The 22,047-nt window shown below is 50.6% G+C and overlaps 1 protein-coding gene across 5 annotated transcripts in view; it reads left to right on the top strand.

Annotated features, from left to right (window-relative positions):
• ACSS2 (acyl-CoA synthetase short chain family member 2) overlaps positions 1-22,047 on the top strand; it is a 101,911-nt gene that overhangs the window by 71,940 nt on the left and 7,924 nt on the right. For 4 of the 5 annotated variants that reach the window (XM_084645241.1, XM_084645239.1, XM_084645242.1 and 1 more), the window contains 14 exons: positions 416-507; positions 1,388-1,491; positions 1,927-1,999; positions 3,728-3,803; positions 4,904-5,018; positions 7,583-7,621; positions 13,762-13,899; positions 14,288-14,458; positions 16,056-16,189; positions 17,589-17,721; positions 18,769-18,825; positions 19,311-19,391; positions 20,846-20,954; positions 21,196-21,264. In XM_084645241.1, coding sequence (XP_084501367.1) covers positions 416-507; positions 1,388-1,491; positions 1,927-1,999; positions 3,728-3,803; positions 4,904-5,018; positions 7,583-7,621; positions 13,762-13,899; positions 14,288-14,458; positions 16,056-16,189; positions 17,589-17,721; positions 18,769-18,825; positions 19,311-19,391; positions 20,846-20,954; positions 21,196-21,264 — 1,391 coding nt within the window. The remainder of the gene's footprint in view (positions 1-415; positions 508-1,387; positions 1,492-1,926; positions 2,000-3,727; positions 3,804-4,903; positions 5,019-7,582; positions 7,622-13,761; positions 13,900-14,287; positions 14,459-16,055; positions 16,190-17,588; positions 17,722-18,768; positions 18,826-19,310; positions 19,392-20,845; positions 20,955-21,195; positions 21,265-22,047) is intronic. The other variant, XM_084645240.1, reaches the window with a different exon arrangement.

Genomic DNA, 22,047 nt, shown 5'->3' with positions numbered 1-22,047 from the left:
TACAAGATGCAGCGCAGCAGATCTGGGCTTTGTTCTCCAACGCATGTGCTCATGATGGGATGCACCGCATGAGTTTCTATGTGGCAGGGGTGCCTTTGGCTCTTGTCATCTGTACTGTTTGTGACCCTCCCCACCCTTGGAGACTGGAAATTCAGTGCTGCTGAGTGAATTCTGATTGCTTCCATTCATGCTGCCCTGTCCTGGAGCTGGGTTCCAGCTTGGCTGTGACTCTGGATTAAATCCTACTGCCATTGCGAGTTTGGCTTGAGGTGAGAAGGGTGGGCTTTGGCCCTTTCTGCTCAGAAGGGCAGCTCATTAGAGACTATAGGCTGTGCTGAGACCTGCACTGAAGATACACAGCTACTGCTTATCCTTGTAAAGCTCTCCGAATGAATCTTGATTTCTGTTTTTGCAGGGAAGGGAATGAACCCGGGGATTCCATGAAGATCTCATACAGCGAGTTGATGCACAAGGTCTGCCAATTTGCCAATGTTCTCCGGGAACAAGGTACCCGACTTAACTCACCTTTATGCTGCTCTGATGTGGGAGGTGGTATTGCCTAGGGACGAGGGCACCAGACTGGGACCTGGGTTCCCAGCTTTGCCACGGGCCTGTATTCTGTGCACCCGTTTCCACATCTTTAAAATGGGGCTAAAGATACTGGCCTATGTAAAGTGCTTTGAGAGCTACTGATAAGCACTATACAAGAGCTAGAGATTCTTGTTATTAGATCCATTACTGTGTTTAGTTAAGTTCCTAGCAAGGTGTCGGTTATAACCTACTAGAGGTTTTGATGATAGCACTGGAAGCTGGTTACATTGGTATCTCTTTAAAGGGGCATTGCATAGAGTGGCACCCTGTTGCAGTAACCATTCCAGGTGCCTTACAAAGAACTTAAGTGATTGCAAAAGCAAAGTGTGTGCACACACGCTTGTGCATTTGCATATACATGGCTTGGAAATCGCTGGCATTCATACTGTTGCCATTTCAATATAAAACTTTGAAAGCACTTTTGATTCTTTGGCTTTATACATCGTGATGACAATGCTAGTCAGTTATTACTCTTCAAGCGAATGTCACTGGAAGTCTTCAGTGGGGGCCTTGCATCCGTATTAAACACATTAATGCATACAGGGTTAAACATTCAACCCAGTGGCTCCTGTCAGCTGAGCTTTAAACTGAGAGCTTCTTTGCATGTGGCAGTGACGTTGATTAACATTCTGCTAGCTTGTGGTTTTGTATCCTATTTCCCATCTCCTGTAGTGGTTGTTTCCTATGCTTTCTCTAGGAGCAGCAGGGCTCAGATCTCTGCTAGCCTCATGCCACTGAACTCTTAGCTGTTCCATCCCTGCCGGCATGGGAAATATCTTCTGTTTCTTTTTCACAGGCATAAAGAAAGGAGACAGAGTTTCTATCTACATGCCAATGATTATTGAGCTGGTTGTTGCCATGCTTGCCTGTGCCAGGATTGGAGCGCTTCACTCCATTGTGGTAGGAGCAACTGCTGGGAATTATGCTAAATTCAGAGCCAGTGCTTGGGATATAGATAGTTTTCCTGTGGCGGAGTGACAGAGGGCTGCGAAGAGTTGTTAAGATGGGCAGTGATTACGAGATGGATGGCAGCCAAAATTAAGGTGCCATTTCCTATCCCACTTGCCCTCCCTAAAAGACTTGAGTTTAAAAGTGGAGCAGCTTTTTGCTTTGCTCTGCGAGCTGTATTGTGGTAGGAGTCTGGAGGGGGCCATCACCTTGCCCTTCTCCAAAGGGAGCCTCAGGTATTTGACTGGCCCACTGGAGCCCAGTGCGCCTCCTGGCCCTCTGGCAGTATCCATTAGTGCATGTAGGCTCTCTGTTGCCTTTTTGAATCCTGTAATTCCCAGCATTTCAGCATCCTTTGCTGCTGAGTTGAATGTGTTCTTTTGTCAGTTTGCAGGTTTCTCAGCAGACTCCCTTTGCGAACGGATTCTCGATTCCAATTGTTCTCTCCTCATTACGGCAGGTAAAATACTCCCCTCTGCCTTGCAGGTCCATAACCACAGCGTTAGCTATGGAAATACGTTATTTTTAAAACTAGATTAACTATTAATGCAGGGAAAATATATTCCTGCAAATGGGAAATTCTGTTCAGATGGGGTGGGGGAAGGAGTTGTTTCTGAATAGAATTGCCAGTTCCGGGCTACGTTCTGCTGGCAAATATGCTTTAGTAACGGTTTCCCCTTTCCTGATAAACAGCAGAGAATTAAAAGCAGCCTGTGCACTTTGCTCAGTGGCTTGTGTTGCTGCCAACTCTTCATAGCAAGTGTATTTTCAAAAACTAACTTTGCGTCACCTTTTCTCTTTGAAATAAATTGGATGCTCCTTGATGCAGTTTCCCAGATGCATCATTTATGTGGTGCCCTCCCACCCCTCCAGGAAACAGTAGCATTTAGAATAAATTCAGTAATGTGTTGCTACACATCTTAATTTGTAAAGCAAGATGTCAGTCTGTCATAAATATAAAGGGAAGGGTAACAACCTTCCTGTATACACTACTATAAAATCCCTCCTGGCCAGAGGCACAATATCCTTTTACCTGTAAAGGGTTAAGAAGCTCAGATTACCTGGCTGGCACCTGACCAGAAGGACCAATAAGGGGACAAGATACTTTCAAATCTAGGGGTGGGGGGGAAAGGTTTTTGTCTGTCTGTGCTGTGTGCTTGCCAGAGAGAGATCAAGAAAGCAAGCAATACAACTCCATTAGAATTAGTAAGTAATAGCAAGGAAATGCGTTAGTTTACTTTTGTTTTGGCTTGTGATTTTCTCTGTGCTGAGAGGAAGGTGTATTCCTGGTTTTCTTATAGTAACTTTAAAGTTTTGCCCAGAGGGGAATCCTCTGTGTTTTAAATCTGATTGCCCTGTGAGATTAACTTCCCTTCTAATTTTACAAAGGTGCTTCTTTTACCTTTTTTCTTTCTAATAAAGTTCTGTTTCTTTTAAGAGCCTGACTGATTTCTCTATTGTCCTAAGACCCAGGGGTTTGGGTCTGTGATCACTTTGTAACCAATTGGTTAGGATATTATTCTCAAGCTTCCCCAAGAAAAAGAGTGTAAGGGCTTGGGGGGATATTTTGGAGGAATAGGAACTCCAAGTGGTCCTTTCCCTGATTCTTTGTTAAATCACTTGGTGGTGGCAGCATACCCTCCAAGGGCAAAGAGTTTGTGCCTTGGGGAAGTTTTACCCTAAGCTGGTAGAAATAAGCTTAGGGGGTCTTTCATGCGGGTCCCCACATCTGTACCCTAGAGTTCAGAGTGGGGAGGGAACTGGAGTGCAGTGAGATTTGCATATTCGTCCCCTGCCTTTTGTCCAACCATGTTCTCTGTAGCACTGGTTATATTATTAATTGACGAGAGAAATGGGAAAGGCCTATTAGATCGTGCAGTCTGCATTCTGACAATGTAGGATTGTTCCCTACAGAACATTTCCAGGTGTTTTGGTCAGCCTAAATGTGAACCTCTCCGAAGGAGGGGATTTCACCGCTTCCCTTAGAGGAGTCTTCTGTAGTTCAGTTGATCTTGTCAGGCATCCTTTCCTGACACCTGCACCAATATTCTCTTCCCCATTTCGTTTAGTCTCTTCCAGTCATCCTCCCGGAACCATTCATTCCCCTCTTTAATACCAATGACCTTCAAGTATTTGTAGGCTGTCCTGGCTAGTGAGCCAGTTTAATGATTCACTTACTGTTTTGTAGATGCCTTTTATAGAGGTGATAAGCTGATTAACCTGAAGCAGATCGCAGACGACGCCCTGCAGAAATGTAAAGACAAGTAAGTTCCTGTTCTCCTGGGATGAGGGGATCTTGATCAGCGGAGACATCTTTTTGGTATAGGCCTAAGCCTACTAATACCCATTTGGAGAGTGATTAATCCACAGGGTCTGGAAATAAAGTGACCAGCACTTGGAGAGCCCTAATGTGTGCCCAGATATAGAATATCAGGGTTGGAAGGGACCTCAGGAGGTCATCTAGTCCAACCTGCTGCTCAAAGCAGGACCAATCCCCAATTTTTGCCCCAGATCCCTAAATGGCCCCCTCAAGGATTGAACTCACAACCCTGGGTTTAGCAGGCCAATGCTCAAACCACTGCGCTATCCCTTTCCCCATACTTATACAACACTGAAAAGACACCTCTTTACATTCAGCTGCTCTTCTAAATGTTCATATTGTACCTTGTGCACCTTACGGGTGTGCAGGCCGTCTGGTCTCGTGTGTAACCTGTGCTCAGTAGCATAGATGGAAGCTGATCTCACCTGGTGCCCTCTGACTGTTTTCTTTTTTGTTTGTTTGGCAAAAAGCAAAACAAAAACAACAAAAACCCAGACAATTGACTGAAGTTTTTCCTTTCCAGTTGCCTGGGAAAGCTCCTTCCCTGAGCTGCTAGAAAATACAGTCCAGGGATCTGGCGATGACCCGGGGAAGGGAGATGAGTGGTGGTGGGAGACGTGATGGAGGTGCAGGTCTCACCAGCAGTGGAGTCATGGTGAATGCTGAGCCGTTTGCTGTAGTAGCCTTGCTGTTGGGTTAGGTTTCAGTTAGATGTTGAGGCTGGAAGCTCAGGTGCTCAGTTAGAGGGAGACACACAAGGTGAATCCAATATGACTCCGTGCCCTCCCTGCTCTGCCCGTTAGCTCCTTGAGACAGCAGCTGTGGGAGGAAGCCGGCCTGGGTAACAACACATGCCGTTACTGGTGGAATGATTGTTTTCAGCAGGAACTAATTGCATACAATCAGCATGTTGGCCTCAGAGAGCTGTGCAGCTCCCACGCGCTCAGCCAGTGCAGTGAGAGCCTCGTTCTCTCTACAGCGGCCTGTATAACGGGTCTCTGGCTTTACGGGAGCAAGCTAATGACTCCCCCTTTCCCTTCGCAGAGACTCCCCTCTGAGAAACTGCATTGTGGTCAAGCACTTGGGAAGGGAGGAAGTGGTGTCAGATGGGATATGCAACAAGTCGCCACCTCTGAAGAGGCTGTGCCAGGATGTACAGGTGGGTTCCCGTGGGAAGCTAGGAGGAGGGATTCTCTCATTGCTCTGGGTGTGAGCCCAACAAATCGATCAGTACAACCACCAATGCAATACATCTCTGGGCTTTTATGTGTTCAGACTCTTCCCTGCTGCGTGTTCCCTCCTCTTGGGATTTATGGTGCAATGTGATCTCTCAAGAACCACCACCCACCCACTAAAATGATTGAATGCCTCTTGGCACCCTGCTGTTTCCTTTAACCCCCCCCCCCGGCAGCTCCCCAAAAGGAATGGCTGGGGTACCCATGTTGGTGCAAGTTTCCATGAGCTGAGCAGCCCAGGAGCTAGAAGGAGATGTGTTCCTCTCTGGCAGAGGAATTTTCCTTCTGAACGAAAATAGCCATCTCCCCTCCCAGGCACAATGAGAAGTCTTCCTAGAAAGTGCCTATAACCCTGACAGCTGAGTCCGATTCCCAGCCTCGCCTCTATCTCCCTGCCAACAGCATGGGGAGAGGGGGCTGTATCAGCTGAGCAGTGGCTTGAGCTGTGGGTAAATGGGAGCTTTCACTGAGTGGCCTGGGGGCAAACCAAATGCACAGTATTGTAGTAGCTGACTAGAAAGGTCACACAGCTGCAGTTGCTGGGCACGTGACATTTGCTTCTTCAGGCAAGGCACAGGGTCTTGTTTTATCAGTAAATGTCCAGCTATCTCAGAGGCAACCAGAATACAAGGCAGGGCTTTCTCCCATCTGAGAGAAACCAGCTGCCTATAAAATTATTTTAGGGACCCTAGGGCAAGTGTCCTCTCCCCTTGCAGAGGGAGCTGAAAGCAGTGCAGCTTGGCAGGGTGGAATTCTCTATGTGATTAGCAACTTCATTGCATTCTAGAAGATAGCTTGTCTCTCTAGGGGAAGGATCGGGCATGGGAAGTGTAGGTACCACCTTTGGACAGGTCCCTGGGCATCGCCCTGCACAGCCCGACACTTATGCCCTATGGGATTTCAGACTGTTTTTAGCATGTTTCCTGAGTGCAGTCTTGTCTGTTCCCTCTGTGGTGGCGGGAGAGCTCTGTGAAATGTGGCCTTGCTGGGCCTGAGAGCTTGCTGTGATTCTCCAGCACAGCTGAAGGTGGGCTAAGGAGCTTGGGGCCGGATGCCTGGAGAACACTTCAGGCAGGGGTGGAAGCCAGAGCAGTGCAGGAGACTGAAAAAGGAGGGAGATGCTCTGACCATGGTGTCCAAGTATTTGAGGGGGCGTGCAGTCATGCTGTGCACATGCACACTTCAAGAGACATGCTGCCCATCTCTGCCTCCTCTCGCTGGAAGGAGACCACAGCCCACTTGTGGAGATGGAATCCCTCCTTGCCAGTTCCCCAAGATTGCAAAAGCTCCTGTTAGTGCCTAGAGGCTGTTCCTTCTGCCCTGTTTGCTAGGTGCTTTCACAGATCAGTGCCTGTACTGTCCGTCACATCTATGGTAGAGAATCCAGCGGTCCCAAGCGTGACCCGACTGGGTAGGAGACTGAGTGTTGGGAGAGCTGCTATTCCGACATGTCGTCATGGTAACTGACCATTGTAGAAATAGTGGGAATACATTGCAGGTTTGACGCTTGCTCGCTCAAGTGTGGAAAGCAATCTCTCATGCTCCAGGGGGAGGGCTTAGTGAATGCTCCTTGGGGATGTTTTCAAGGTAATGGTCCATATGCACCTTTCAAAAAATGTGTGCACAGCAAATGAGGTATTTGCATGCATGGATGTGCAGGCTCCAGTTTGGATAGGCATGCTGGTGATCTGTGATGGTAGCACTGTTTTGTAGGGGGCAGCATGTCCCCCTCTTGTTCCTGACAATCTGGCCCTATATGTTGGTCTTCACTGCGACTCTGGCCTGTTAGCCATGCTGGGTAGTTCTAAATACAGGGAAAATAGTGGGCACACTTCATTTTAAAGGAATAGATTGACTGCAGCCTAGGGTTCTGCTTCCGTTCACCTGATCTATAGGCTGTAGTCTGTCCTTTCTCTCGCCATGGTGGCGCCTGCCTTTACACTGGGTACATATTGTCTGGGCCCTGCTTGTTAGGGTGTGCCTGTAACCTAGGGCTGAGTAACTATTTGTCAATCCTAAAAGGGTGATGGACGCTGTGGGGTGCTGTTCATTACTCAACACCTCCTCCTGGTAAATCCATTTAAGCGCTCTCTGAAATGCTGATATTTAGTCCTGGGTCCATACCTGTCCCTTTCCACCTGCACTTGCTGCTCCTGCACTGAACACACTATGTGAGGGTTAAATAGCTGTGTAACTGGTCTGTGATTTTACTCCCAACGGGCTGGGTGCACACTCGGAGGTGGTGGCCTGCACAGTGCTTAGCAGAAGAAGCAGAAGAATCTCTAGGGAGTGAAACTGAAGTGGAAATGAAGGGCAGGCATTCATTCAGAGAGTCCCTCCTGGCTGAGTGTCCGTCACCCTGAACATAGGAACGTGTTGCCTGCTGACGCTAGCCCGGAAAACTCCCTGCGTGCACAGAAGTGGACAAAGGCCCAATGTGGATCCTCCACTTCTCAACTCACACGCCCTCTTTGTGGATTTTTAACAGGAAAAAGAGACTGAGAGCTCAAAGAGATTCCATCCCAAGGTATTTACATCTAGCAGCAGCTTCCTCCTCTCAGCGCCTGTGTCCTTTGCTTCCCTCTGAGTGCTCCATGTCTCTAACAGCTCTCTCTCTCTCTGTCTGCACAGACACGTGTATCTTCCTAATCGGGTTACCAGCAGTTGCATGTTAGTGGTAGACTCACTGACCCCCTTGGCCGTAGTTACCCCGGGTCTGCAGACCACTCCCCTGGGATGGGGTGGGGATGCTAACCTTGTTGTGTTAACGTTTTAGAAATCTTCTGTAGTTGCATGAATGTGCAGAGGCGTAAATGGAGAAACAAATATCAGAGACTCTCGTAATGTGGGTCAGGGTTTGTTTGATGGTAATATCCCTGCCTGTTTCTTTCCCCTTCGTAAATGGCTAGTGCAGAAGCCCTAGTTATATTTTGATGGTGTGGAGTGGTGTGGAGAGAGCAGCACAATAAACAACATGCTCACGGCAGATATACGCACCTTGTGTCCAGTATTTGGATGACATTTAATCTGTTTACCTTTAAAAACAGTTCTTAAAATTAGCCTCCTTTAGTGAAGTTGGCACTAATTGAAGTTAACTTTCCAATTGCTGTTCTGTGGAAGGAGAGCTCTGCTACTAATCCTCACTAAACCCCTTACTGATGTTCCTTTTCAAATGTCATGTTTTTTCTAACCGCACAGACATGGACACGGGTAAGTGAAAGGGGTTTTTGTGCAGCAGGGAGCCTGCAGCTTTAATGCCTAACTTCCGTGAAAAAGGAGCTCGCGTGTAGGGCTCCGTCTGGATGAAGGGGGCTCTTCAGAAAGCGTTCTGCATTGTAAAGGAGGTGGCTAGGCAGTGCAGCTGTCCATGGCACAGTGTGGTGCGTGAGACCATGTTAAGCAGTAGGCTCATCTGAACAAGCAGGAGCTCACCCAGCCCTCGCACCAGCTCCTTGGAATACAGTCTCTTATCAGTTTGGTGATAAGGTGTTTGCCTTGTGTTACCACCCATATTAACATAGCAGGGGAATGGGCCTATCTTGCTGTTCACCACTTCTCTCATGTACTGGCTGTCCCCTATCAGCATGCTGACATGGGTAAATGGAGGCTGGGCAGGAAGGGGCACAGGGTGGCTCCAGGAAAAACTGCAGCAGGATATCCTGTTCCTGCTGGCAAGGTGCTGCTACTCTGGGCGTGGACACTGCACACCTACTGTTTCCATTAACAGAAGGTTTGCCCAGATCTTAGGCTGGGATGCTTGAGGGAGACTGAGGGAATTAGGTTCTCAGGTCAATGGGAGTTTGGTGCTGACCTCCCTTAGGCCCTTGTGAAAATCCCACCTTTTTGTTTTGAAGATCATCGCTGTCGCCCTGTGTTCTCTGGTATCTCACTAATTCCTGCCATAGCCTTGGGAATGAGCAGACGGCCTGTCCCAAGCGGCGGGACAGAAGCCAAGAGAATTATATTAGCTAATTTCTAGAGCACATACGAGCAGAGGCTGCTCTCAACTTAGTCCGAAGAACAAACAGGAGTTGGCTCAACTATAATTACTACTTGACCCATAAGTAATAGTGAGCACAATATAATTGAATGCAACATCCTCAGGGGAAGAACTCTACCGAAAACTAGCATGGTGACATCAACTATAGAGAAGGGGTATTGAAAAATAGAGGAAGTAGCTAAAAAAGGCTCTGAAGTCAAAAAGGAGGAAATGTTCAGAAATCTCTCTACTCTACTTTGCAGGATGGTTAAGTAAACCGCCATAACGGAGTCACCCGGGACTTGTGTCGCCCTGTGGGAGCAGACTGGCCAAGATAGCACAGTGTGGGTAACTGGCAAGATAAAGTCAAGATTTGCCAATAGAAAGGAGTATGAGCCATGTCATGTAAGAGGGAAGCTAGGAGGGCTACGAGGGCTCTGGAGGAACAGATAGCCAAAGGGATATACACACAAACAAGAAGGAATTCTCTAGGTATATTGCAGAAGCAGGAAGCTTGGGGTGAGCTGGTGGGTCTGCTGAACTACTAGGGAGTAAAAGCAGCAATTCGGAGAAGCTAAATGACTATTTGCGCGGATATCGTTACCTGAGTGTCACTGCAGTGGGTGCTGGGGAGAGAGCTACTCCAGACATACTCCTTAGGTTAACAGACAGGAGCCACTGTCAGACTGAGGGGTCAGAGGTGTTGAAGTACGTTAGTTACTAAATTGCAAGAAGTCACCAGGCCTGGATGATACATCCAGGAGTTCTGAAGGAACTCACAATGTGGCTTACCCACTAGCAGTAATACCAGTCACTTATTAAAATCAGCTCATCTTCTCGAGAGTAGCCAACATACCTTGCTTTCAGAAAGGCACTGTGGGTGACTCAGGAAATCAGGCGCATGAACATTGCTTCAGCATCAAGTAAATCGGTCTAAGCAATCACTAAAGTTAGTTATAACAATGCCTAGATTAACATAATAGGGACAAACAAATTCATGCATCTAATCTACTAGAACATAAGAACAGCCAGACTGGGTCAGACCAATGGTCCATCTAGCCCAGTATCCTGTCTTCTGCCAGTGGCTGGGGCCAGGTGCTTCAGAGGGAACGAAGAGAACAGGGCAATCATCAAGTGATCCATTCTTTGTCGTCCAGTCCCAGCTTCTGGCAGTTAGATGCTTAAGGTTACCTAGAGCATGAGGTTGCATCCCTGACCATCTTGGCCAATATCCTCCGTGAACTTATCTAGTTCTTTTTTTACCACAATTGTAATTTTGGCCTTCACAACATCCCCTGGCAACTAGTTCCACAGGTTGACGGTGTCTTGTGTGAAGAAATACTTCCTTTAGTTTGTTTTGTTTTTAAACCTGATGCCTATTAATTTAATCAGGTGACCCCTGGTTCTTGTGTTATGTGAAGGGGGTAAATAAAATTTCTTTATTCACTTTCTCCATCTGATTTGTGATTCTGAACATGTCAGCAAAATGGTAGGTAAAGGAGAACCCACTGATACTTATTTGGGCTTTCAAAATGCCTTTGATAAGTCTTCCACAAGAGGGCTATTAAGGAAACCAAATAGTCATGGGCTGAGAGGCAAAGCACTGTCATGTATCAGAAACTGGCTGACACAGGAAACAGAGTAGGAATAAATGTGGTGTTTTCAATATTGATAGAAGTTCATAGTGGGTTGCCATGAAGTTCCGTTCTACAAGGGAAAATAAAATGGCAAAACTTTCAGATTGTAGTCTTCACTAATGTAAATAACTGTGTGTGAAGAACTTCCAAGGGACCTCTGATAACAAAGCCAGGAGTGTGGGCAGAGTACGTGATAACATATTAATGCCACTGAGGATGAGTACAAGATACTGTGGGTTAAAATAATTTGAGTTTCTCCAACACATTGATGGATTCCAAGCTAACTAATCATTCAAGAGAAAGACAGAAGCATTTCTGTGTACAGCTCAGTGAAATTATCTGCTCAAAGGGGAGCAAAATCATAGGTCTTGGAAAGAACATTGTATCTCATTTAAATTGATCTGCCCTCACCCAGAATGCTATTTTTGCTTCTGATCAGCCTGTCTCAAAAAGGATATAGCAGAAAGGATGTGGGGGAGAGGGATGCAGAGATGGGCGAGGAAAATTTAGTAATATACTGCCATATAAAGAGAGTGTGAAAGATTAGGACTGTTTAGAGAGGAAATGTGTAAGAAGGGATGTGATAGAGACAACATAGAGAAGGGAGATTGGGCAACAGGATCTCCCATTCTCATAATAGAGGAACAAGGAATCATTCAAGGAATTTTATAGGCAACAAGTTTAGCACTGGAAAAAAAGGAATAGTCTTACTTCGTTCATAATTATGTGTGGAACTCTCTGCCACAGGCTACCATGGAAGACACAGACATAGCTGAATCCCAATAAAGGATTATGCAGTATAGTTGTAGCTGTGTCAGTCCCAGGATATTAGAGACACAAGCTGGATAAGGGAATATCTGGTATTGGTCCAATAAAAGATACTACCTTGCCCACCTGGTCTCTAACAAAGGATTCCTATACGGTGGGTAATGAGGGTCTCCTCAGTTACGTTAGACAAGACCAAACCATAATGGATATAATCCCTCTTGCTTCAGGAAAGTTAGACCTTAACTCCATTGTAGGAATTGCTACAAAACCCTATGTTCCTACAATGCTGAATCCACTTCCTCCTCCCATCAGACAACAGCCCAGCCTTCTTCTCTGCTGTCCCTTGAAGAAGTTCTATCCCTGCCTCTGGGGAATTGCTGCTGCTGGGAACAGCTGAGAGTAGCCTGCTAGGGCAGGAAGTACTCCGAGCAGAGCCGGGGAGTTTGAGCTGTACCTGACTGGAGAGAAAACGCTTGTGTTTTGTTTTGAACTTTGTTAGTAAATCAAACCCTAAGGAGGGCTATTGTGATTGGACCGGAGAGCCCTGCGTGGAGTTTATTTGGGGATCGAAGAAAGGAAACTTGTGCAGGGCTGCACTGAGGGCACTAGGGGGCAATCTCACAGCTACAGTTTTGCTTTCATCCCAAGGCAGAATGGGAAACCCTTTGCAGGATGGGCCAAGGGTTTCCCTCCCTCCCTCCCAGCTGTAGTCAGGAGACCAGAGCCAAGTGTGCAAGGTGAAATGGCTGCTGAGGGAGACCCCGGTGCAGCTCGGAGGCCCCATGTCCCAGCAGAGGGAGATAAGTTGTGCATGTGGCAGCTGTCCCTGGAATACTGCTTTCATTTGTGAGCAGCATGTTCCCAGACCTGTACTGACAAACTGGAGGGGGCTCAGAGCCCAGCCACAGACGCGATGGAGGAGCTGGAGGGATTGACTCCTCAGGAATGGTGGAAAGATAAACTGTGTATAGCTAAACTAAAAAGAAAAGGAGTACTTGTGGCACCTTAGAGACTAACCAATTTATTTGAGCATAAGCTTTCGTGAGCTACAGCTCACTTCACCGGATGCATACTGTGGAAAGTGTAGAAGATCTTTTTATATACACACAAAGCATGAAAAAATACCTCCTCCTACCCCACTGTTTTTTCATGCTTTGTGTGTATAAAAAGATCTTCTACACTTTCCACAGTATGCATCCGGTGAAGTGAGCTGTAGCTCACGAAAGCTTATGCTCAAATAAATTGGTTAGTCTCTAAGGTGCCACAAGTCCTCCTTTTCTTTTTGCGAATACAGACTAACACGGCTGTTACTCTGAAACCTACAGCTAACCTAAGTGATGGTGGTGAGTGGAACATAAGTTTCCATAAGGGCTGCAAGCCCCATCACTTGGGACACCTTAAAACTAGACTGAACAAAGTGCCAAAGAATGTTGTGTTGAGAACAGCCTGGCGGGGCTCTTGGGAGGTGGGCGAGTCTTTGCCGGGCCAGATTCTATGGCTTGATGGGCAGTGGAAGCACAAAGGGGTGTTGTGCTTGGCTTTCTAGCTGGCTATTAACCCTGCCCCTTCTCCTGTGTACTGGCCAGCACCCCGCCCTGTCCGAGCTCCATGCAGGGCAGTGCAATGCTGCCTCTCCAGTAAGGTAGGAGAGCACGTCAGGTTTGTCCATGCGTAGCTCGGAAGGGATGGTGTTCCTTAGAGGGGAGATATTCAGTTACATGAACAGTAGCTGACTGAGGTTAATGGCCACTAGCTCTCCCCGTTTGGTACTGATGGCCAGGAAAGGCCTTGAGCCACGTTGCTGCTGTCTCCCTCTTGAGGCCTGTGTCCTCCACAGCAGACTGGACCCAAATGCTGCAGCACGGCCCCTGGTTCTTTGACCAGTTGAGCATCTGTGCAGCGTCTAATAAAGTAAAACCTGGAGGCTTGACGAATACCCATTGGCACAGCGTCCCTTGGGCTAGGTATTTGGATACTAACTGCACTGCCAAGTTCTTTTGGGGGTTGGGGGTTAGTCTGGAGTTTCAGGTTGTTCGCAGACTGCATCTGTTACGCTCGGGTCGCTTTGTAAAGGTTTTCTTGGTAGTCCTGCAGGTGGGAAACATCCCTTGTTTTAATGGAGGCTGTGGTTCTGAAGCCTGGTTTTGCAGCAGGCGTGTGTTCAGAGGCATGGAACATGCAGCACTGTGTTCCGAGCTGATTAGCCTTCTGCTACAGTGTGCTCCGCTTGCCCACTCTAGCTGACTTTGGAGATCATCCCCTCTGTCTTTCACTTTTCTTCAGACTCCATGGAATTCCCATGTCGATCTTTGGTGGCATGAGCTTATGAAGAATGCCAGCAAGGAGTGTGAGCCTGAGTGGTGTGATGCTGAAGATGAGCTGTTCATTCTTTACACCAGTGGATCAACTGGGAAACCCAAGGTATTTTTCACAATAGCTAACTCATATTGCTTCCCTGGCCAGAAATGATGTCTGTAACAATAACTAGTCCATAGGTCTCAGAGATACCAGTAATAGGGGCGTGTCTCTAATATCCTGGGGCAAGATAGAGATGAACGATGCTCATACTTCAGTTATGGGAGCACGCTATGAAGTGCTTAGTTTACGGTTCTGTTTTTTCTGCTGCACTTTGCAAGAGCTCTGAGCTGGAGAGGTGGTAGCTTTGGGCTGGGGCTGTGCTTTTCCAGGTCAGGCACTGAAGACCTGCTCCTGGTACTTGCCAGTCTGGTGCTGGTCAGCTTGGGAGGGCTGGGCTGGGGGTGGCTTTGCTTTTGAAGCATCCCCTGCTGATCATGTGTTCTTGTTGCAGGGCGTCGTGCATACGGTGGGTGGATATATGATTTTTACTGCTGCTACCTTTAAGTATGTGTTTGATCATCATCCTGAGGACATTTACTGGTGCACGGCTGACATCGGCTGGATAACTGGCCACTCCTACCTCACTTATGGACCTCTGGCAAATGCGGCAACCAGTGTATTGGTAAGTTCTGTGAGGGCTGGGAGCCTCTCCTGGAAGGTAGAGACCAGCCTGGGCTGAACAGCCTCCCTTGGTATCTGTCTGTTTCTGTAATGAGCACAAGCCCCTGCCCTCATGACCCGCTCTTCTCTCTACCTCATTTGAAAAGCGCCCTGGGAGTCAGCACGCTGTGCGGAAACCAGCGCCTTGGAGGCCGCACTAGCAGAGTGCTGCCCTGTGAGGAGGGCAAGGCACCCAGCAGGCGGGCCTCACAGAGTGGCGCTGGAGGGCTAAGCAGAGGAGGCCAGTGCCGGTTGCTCTCGCTGCTTTGTGATAAGGCAGGAAGGGCTTGGTTTGTGAGATTCTTGAGTAATAAAACAAGTGGTTTTTGTTTGTCCTTAGAAACTAGGGCCTTGTCTGCCCTGGGGGATGCTGCGGGGATGGGAGAGCGAATGAATCAGGGTGTTGGGACAGTGTGAAAGCAGAGCTGCTGTTGTGAGGGGTTTTGTCTTGCTGCTGTGATGCTTTGCTAGCACATTTATCTCCAGGGCCTGAAGGATGCTTGGGAGAGAGGCTGGCAGCCCCCCAGCCCCCCCAGCAAAACCAGGGCAGGGATTTGTCAGTCCCCAGACTCCTCCGGGGGAAAAGGAAGAGGAAGAACTTTTTTTCTTCCTCTCTGGTGAGATCCCGCGCAGTGTGGCAGGGTCTGCAGGCTGTGTGTTACGCCCTCTGGGCCCAGTGTTATTCTGGAACATGGAAGTGTGCTGCGGCCCTTGTTCCCATAGCCTGCATTAGCTGCATTCAGTGGCATGGTGGGGCTGGCTGGCTTTCCCTGTCCCATCAGCCTGAGCCCCCAGCACATCAGCCTGTCTAGGGGGGTGAGCTGCAGGACCCACATCCAGGAGGCACTGTGCTGTGGCTGTCGTGAAAGGGGCCACATCAGCAGTCCTGGCTGGAGCCAGTCTGCACATGGCCTTCTCCCGCACTTGCCTGGGAGATGTGTCCCTACCTGGCGCTGATAAGCCATGGAGCCCAGAGGCAGCAAGGGGTGGAGCAGAGGGTGCTGTGCCTGCTGGGAAGGAAGCCCTGCCAGCCCTCGTGGGCGTGTAGGGGGAGCTCTCTCTGGAGTGGGGAAAGGTGGGGCGGGGGTTGGGACTGGGAGGAGCAGGGGAGGCATGGAGAGCGTTTTCTCTGCTCCTCCAGTCTCCCTTAATCCCCACCTAAGGCTGTACGCCAGCGGTCTCTGGGCCCTCGCCTCTGCAGAGCTGCTGAGCCAAGGGAGCTGTCAGAGCACTGGCTGGTGGGGGGTAGCTTAGATCCCTGCCTCTGACCTGCTCTTGTTGCTTCATGCCCCCAAGCGCGGCTGTGCTCAGCACCGTACGGAGCATGGAGGAGACCTGGTCCCTGCCTCACCCGGTGGCACAGAGGCTCTGCTCTGTTCTTGCAGCCATCGGCCTAAAGCCTGGTCTGCCTGGAGCGAGGTGGGCTCCCAGCATCCCCTGGCCCCCGCTGTGCTCAGTCTCGCTGCCTGGACTCCAAGGCAGGGTGCCAGGTTCTCCCCTGGGCCCGTCACAAGAAGGGCTGGGTAGTGGCTGTGCTGACCGTGCTGTCTCGCGCTCAGTTTGAAGGTCTGCCCATCTATCCAGATGTCAGCCGCATGTGGAGCATCATTGACAAGTACCAGGTGACCAAGTTTTACACTGCGCCCACAGCCATCCGACTGCTCATGAAGTACGGCAGTGAGCCCGTCAAAAAGTAAGCACAGCTCCGCAGTGGGGGAGGGACCCCGATAGCTCTGTGGGCACAAGGCAGTAGGACCCGGGAGTACAGGACTGGCTTGGAACTAGTTGCCTGAGAGCGCCCGCCTGTCCCTGAGCAGATGGGCTGTGGATCCCCAACAGCAGCTGTCTGGAGCATTTTCTTTAGACGAAGGTTTCTAACCATCGGAGGAGTGACATTCTGGAACAGCCTGCCAAGGGGAGCAGTGGGGGCAAACACCTAACTTGCTTCAAGACTGAGCTTGATAAGTATACAGAGGGGATGGTCTGATGAGACTGCCTGTGCTGGCATGTAGCCAAACTGCGACTGCGAGCAGCAAATGGGATGGGACACTAGATGGGGAGGACTCTGAGTTACTACAGATAATTCTTTCCCAGGTGTCTGGCTGCTGGGTCTGGCCCAAGTGCTCAGGGTCTATCTGATCACCATATTTGGGGTTGGGAAGGAATTTCCCCCAGGTCAGATTGGCAGAGACCCTGGTGGTTTTTCACCTTCCTCTGCAGCATGGGGCCTGGGTCACTTGTAGGTTTAAACTAGTGTAAATGGGGGATTCTCTGTAACTTGAAGTCTTTAAACAGTGATCTGGCAACTGGAGTAACTCAGCCAGAGGTTAGGGGTCTGTTACAGGGGTGGGTGGGTGAGGTTCTGTGGCCTGCAATGTGCAGGAGGTCGGACTAGATCATGTCTGGCTGTAAAGTCTGAGTCAGTGAGTCTATGCTGTGTCTGGCCTGCACAAATGGGGGAACTTTCCTGTTACGGTGCTTGTAAGTGGGCACCAGGAATCTGCAGGTTGCGTTTCTGAGCCCTGGGCCGTGGGTTATGGCGAGCTGGCTTTATCCCATGTCACTTCTCAGTGCTGCCCCTAGGTTGGTCTTAGGCAGAGTCTGAAACACCCACCTCTTGTTTTGATGTCTGAGTTCTGGGCTATTGCCGGGCTACGTGGCAGAAAAAGTCCCATCAGCCCTGGAGTGGGACTGCAGGGGAGTGTGCTGGGCACAGAGAGCTCCTGCATTGCCAGCCTGCTGTTTCCAGACACTGTGGAGGGACTGAGAAAGGGTGATGGGAACAGAAGTTGCCCTGAGCTCACAGAATTTACTGTGACTCTGGTCCTTGCTGTCTGAGCTGCCCTGACTGTGTAGGTCAGACCAAGGGGCTGGCTCTGCTGCTGCTTCGTGTACTTCCCCTCTCTGCACACGCTGGATCCTAGAGGAGCTTCTTGAAAACCCAAAGTGGATGATCCGCGAGATCCCATGTGCCGAAGTGGGCTGTCTGGGTTGGGCAAGCTCACAGACAGGGCTACGAGCCAGTCTCCCTGTGGCCTGGTCCAGGCTGAGAGCACGTGCGCATGTGTGAAACCCACCGCTTCTCACTGCAGGTACAGCAGGAAATCCTTGAAAGTGCTGGGGACGGTTGGGGAGCCCATCAATCCCGAAGCCTGGCTGTGGTACTATCAGGTGGTTGGAGAAGAGAGGTGTCCCATCGTGGATACCTTCTGGCAGACAGAGACTGTGAGTTCCTCCCTGCCAGCTCTCCTCAGACCCTCCTACCCCCCTTGGGAGGGAGCAGGGAGCCCTGGGAGTGCTGAAACCTCTAAGGGTGCCAGGCGCTGCCCTGCTTCGGTCCCTTCGAGGTGCCAGGCTGCTCTGCAGGCTTGCTGCAGGGTAGTGTCAGGACAGTGGGGTCTAACCTTCCCGGGAGCTCAGGGTGCGGGGGCACGGCCAGATGTGCTCCCATGGAGGCTAGGGGTGAGTGGGGAGCTTGTTCCTGTTACCTCCCCTGCCGGGTGCATCTCTGATTACAGAGCAGTATGGGGCCTGCCTCTCAGACGGGCACCGCTAGGGGCTGGCTGGGGTAGGAGACCAGGCTCTCAGGCCTCCTATTCCTATAGTGTCCAGCTGGCCGCTGTCACTGCTCTCCAGGCTTCCCACCTGCCTCTCCTCAGCCCATACGCCACTGTGCCCCCACACTCCTCCCTCTATTTCTTGTCTCCTGCCAAGCTGCCCCAATGTATTACTCCCTGCCACGCATCCTGCCTCTGCACCTGTCCTGCCTCCCGCCGTGCCCAGAACTGCTGCCCAGCATCTGAGCACATTCCAGGGCAGGACAGTGCATAGGTGCCAACTTCTCATGGCGCCGGTGGGTGCTCGCCTACCCCGACTCCACCCATGCCCCGCCCCCATTCCAACCCCTCCCCAAAGTCCCCGCCCCCACTCTGCCCCTATGGGACCCCTTTCCCAAATCCCCGCCCCAGCCCCGCCTCTTCCCTGCCTCCTCCCCTAAGTGCGCCGCATTCCTGCTCCTCCCCCTCCCTGCCACAGCTTGTTACGCTGGGAGCTAGGGGGAGAAGCGGGGAAGGTGCGCTCGGGGAGGAGGCGGAAGCAAGCTGGGGTGGGGGGCATAGTGGGGAGCTGCTGGTGGGTGCAGAGCACCCACCAATTTTTTCCTGTGGGTGCTCCAGCCCCAGAGCATCCACGGAGTCAGTGCCTATGAGGCAGTGTCCGAGTGTGAGGGGCCAGGCAGTGTGAATGGCTGATCTCCGTTGCTTCCTCCCGCAGGGTGGCCATGTGCTGACGCCGCTCCCTGCTGCCACGCCCATGAAGCCAGGCTCCGCAGTGAGTAGAAACCATTTGAGTGCCCTGTGGCTGGCGTGTTCCATTCTGTGCAATCCTGCTGCTGCGATTTTTCCAGGGCAGTGACTATGGGGTGGGGCCTGGGCTCAGTGACACCTGTAAAAGCCCCATTTGCACCGACAGGGTCCTCCGTTTGCGTAACTACCTGGTTTGCTACGTTGCCCAGCACAGGCGTGATACTGAACTCCCTAGATAATCAGTGCAGGGAACGCTCCCTCCCCAAAGCCTGGGCAGCATGAGCACTGTCTGGAAGGGGTTGTGCCAGGCCTGAGCGGGGATGAATTCCCTGGGGATGTCTGGCCATAATGGAGCCTAGAGAGAGACGTACCGCTCCGTCAGCATGGTTACTGGCAGACACTTGGACTGAATCCCTCCCGAAAGCCAGGCTCACTCTGCCCTTCCTTTGTCTGTTTGAAGGGATTTTAATAGTATGTTCAACTTTCTCTTTCCACAAACATCCCCTGCAGACGTTTCCATTTTTTGGTGTCGTCCCTGCTATCCTGGATGAATCCGGGGAGGAGCTGGAGGGAGAAGCAGAAGGCTACCTGGTAAAGAACAGCTGATCCTGTGCTCGGACCAAGCCCTGTCACAGTTACACCAGGGCTGCGGGAAAGCTGAGGCTCACCAAGTGACTGGCTGGTTCCCACTGGGGAGCAGGAGTCACATGCGTGTTGGTTCCAAGCCAGAGGCCTGAACTGGTGTGAGGTTATCCCCTCACAAGCATGTCTAGTTACACCTTTCACATCTATGCTGCAAGATGCTCTTGTGCCATTAGAAGTGACGTTGGACTCTAACTGCCAGTGTAGGAGCCCTGTAGATTGTTATCAGAGCTGTTGTATAATTGAAGCAAAAATGGGGGGAGGGAGTTAAAGACTATTTAGTGAGATCCTCCCCTCTTTAGGAAGTTTGTGGTAGAATGCGCCATCAGGAGCAAGGGGACATGGGGCTTTCCCAGCCGTCCGCTCTGTGCAGCATGAGCTGATGCTTGGGGTGAAGTCAGTGATTGCAACTGTTTGGGCATCTGGGATGTTGATAGGGCAGTGTCCTACCTCTCTAACATTGGCTGCCCCATGGGAGATCTTATGTCTGTCATAATGGGGGAGCAGCTCTTCCCTGTATGATTAAATCTTTTACTGAGGGTCATGGTGGATTCTCCATCACTGACCATTTTAGCTCAAGGTAGGATGTCTTTCTAACCGATTTGGCTTGGGAATTATTGGGGGGAGTTCTCTGGCCCGTGTTCTAGAACAGGGGTTCTCAACGTTTCTCTTTCTGAGCCCCCCCCCCCCCACATGCCGCGGCCCACGTGTGCCACAACTGGTTTTCTGCATATAAAAGCCAGGGGTAGCAAGTAGGGCAATTGCATGAGGCCTCATGCCACAGGGGACCCTGTGAAGCTAAATTGCTCAGGCTTTGGCTTGAGCTCTATGCGGCGGGGCTTTGGCTTTCTACCCTGGGCTGCAGCAAGTCTAATGCCAGCCCTGCTTGGTGGACCCCCTGAAACCTGCTTGCAGCCCCCAAAGGGGCCCCGGGCCCCTGGTTGAGAATCACTGGTCTAGAAGTCAGACGAGACGATCACAATGGTCCCTTCTGGCCTTGGAATCTACGGTTTCACTGCAAGGGGCAAAACACTCTTCATTTCCTGTAATTAACGGCTATAAAATGGTGGGGATGTGAAGGTAGAAGCGTCATATTGCCCTTTGTGTGCTGGGCACTGAGAGACTTTGGTTAATACGCTGTAGCGTCCTGCTCTCGGCAGCTGTGATCGGAGATGGGACACAGGGTAGTATGGGGCTGAGCTAGTGAATAGGCCCAGGAGTAATGCAGGAGACAGACATGGCTATCTGCTCGCTAGACTCCTCTGTCTTTCTCTGGCTGTGTAAGTAAAAGCCCGTTAGAGACCGTGACCTACAACTTAGGACAAGAACTCATGCTGCTGTAAGGCTGTGTACCCCAGGGACTCCCTGGCTCTAATGCCACATCTCTATATCCTCTCCCACAGGTATTTAAGCAGCCCTGGCCTGGAATAATGCGCACAGTGTACAGGAACCACCAGCGATTTGAGACCACCTACTTCAAGAAGTTCCCAGGGTACTACGTGACAGGAGATGGTAAGACTTCAAGCAGCAGCCTTGTCCCAGGGAGTGGCAGCTTGTGTGGCCTCCTCAGTGTCTCTGCTTTCTGAGCGGGAGGGTTGGTGGGCCGTTCCGCTCGCTGGGGATTAGCAGCACATGGCATGGGGGAGCCCCTGGGTCCAGGATCTCGCTGTATTCCATTCTATTCCCGGACTCCTTTGTCCGATGCATTGAGTTCTGGCGCTGTGTTCTCATACTGGTGACTGGTTCTTTGTAGGTTGCAAGAGAGATAAGGACGGCTATTACTGGATCACGGGGCGCATCGATGATATGCTCAACGTCTCTGGTGAGAACAAACCCTTTGGCTGTGGTGGAGAGAGAGGAGGCACGGGTTTTAAAAGTGCAGGTTAAAAATTCCAGCCAATGTTTGCAAAGCAGCAGGAGAGGGAATCCCCCCCTCACTCCCAGCCATGGGCAGCAAGTTCTGCTTTGCCTAGCATGAGGCACTCCCCACACCAGCGGCTGTTTGCACAGCCTCTGGCCGCAGCTGGATAGTCTCAGCTGAAGCTACTGGGAAGGGGAGCACACAACCAATAAACTGTCTGTAGCCAGCCATGCGTGGGGCTTACTCGAGTACTAGCTGTTGCAGCCTGGCCTATTGTCCCTCTGTGCTGTCACCAGCCTGTGAGTGGAGCCACTTCCTGGGCCCCATGTTTGCAAACCAGCTGAGTCTATGTAGAGACTAGTCACAGTTTCGAGCTCTTGGACCCTATGGTGCACTCTTGTCTGAGGACCTGGGACACCTTCACCCAACCACCCAGATCCGGAATCTGGTGGATGAAACATCCCGAGCTCCCCTGTTGCTTACATGCGCTCCCCTAGAGTTCTGTCTGAGCTGGGAGCCTGCTGGGCTTCTAGTTTAACTCTTTCGGGGACAATGAGGCATAAAAGCAAGGAACCCAGGCTTAGCAAAGGAATTTCTTACCCACAGTGATGTTACTCTTAATAGCTCGAGAGCCAAAAATAACAAAAGTCCTGAAACTGCCCCTCCCCAGTCTGATCTCGCACTCGAGGTAAGGTTTGTCAGAGTTTCCAGCTGTCCTGTCCTGTCCGCCCTCTCTCTCCTACC

This window comes from Lepidochelys olivacea, assembly GCF_965140295.1.
Source record: "Lepidochelys olivacea isolate rLepOli2 genome assembly, chromosome: 13".
Taxonomy (NCBI): Eukaryota; Metazoa; Chordata; order Testudines; family Cheloniidae; genus Lepidochelys; species Lepidochelys olivacea.
The sequence above is the reverse complement of the archived record's forward strand: the minus strand, read 5'-3'. Positions and strand labels throughout refer to the sequence as shown.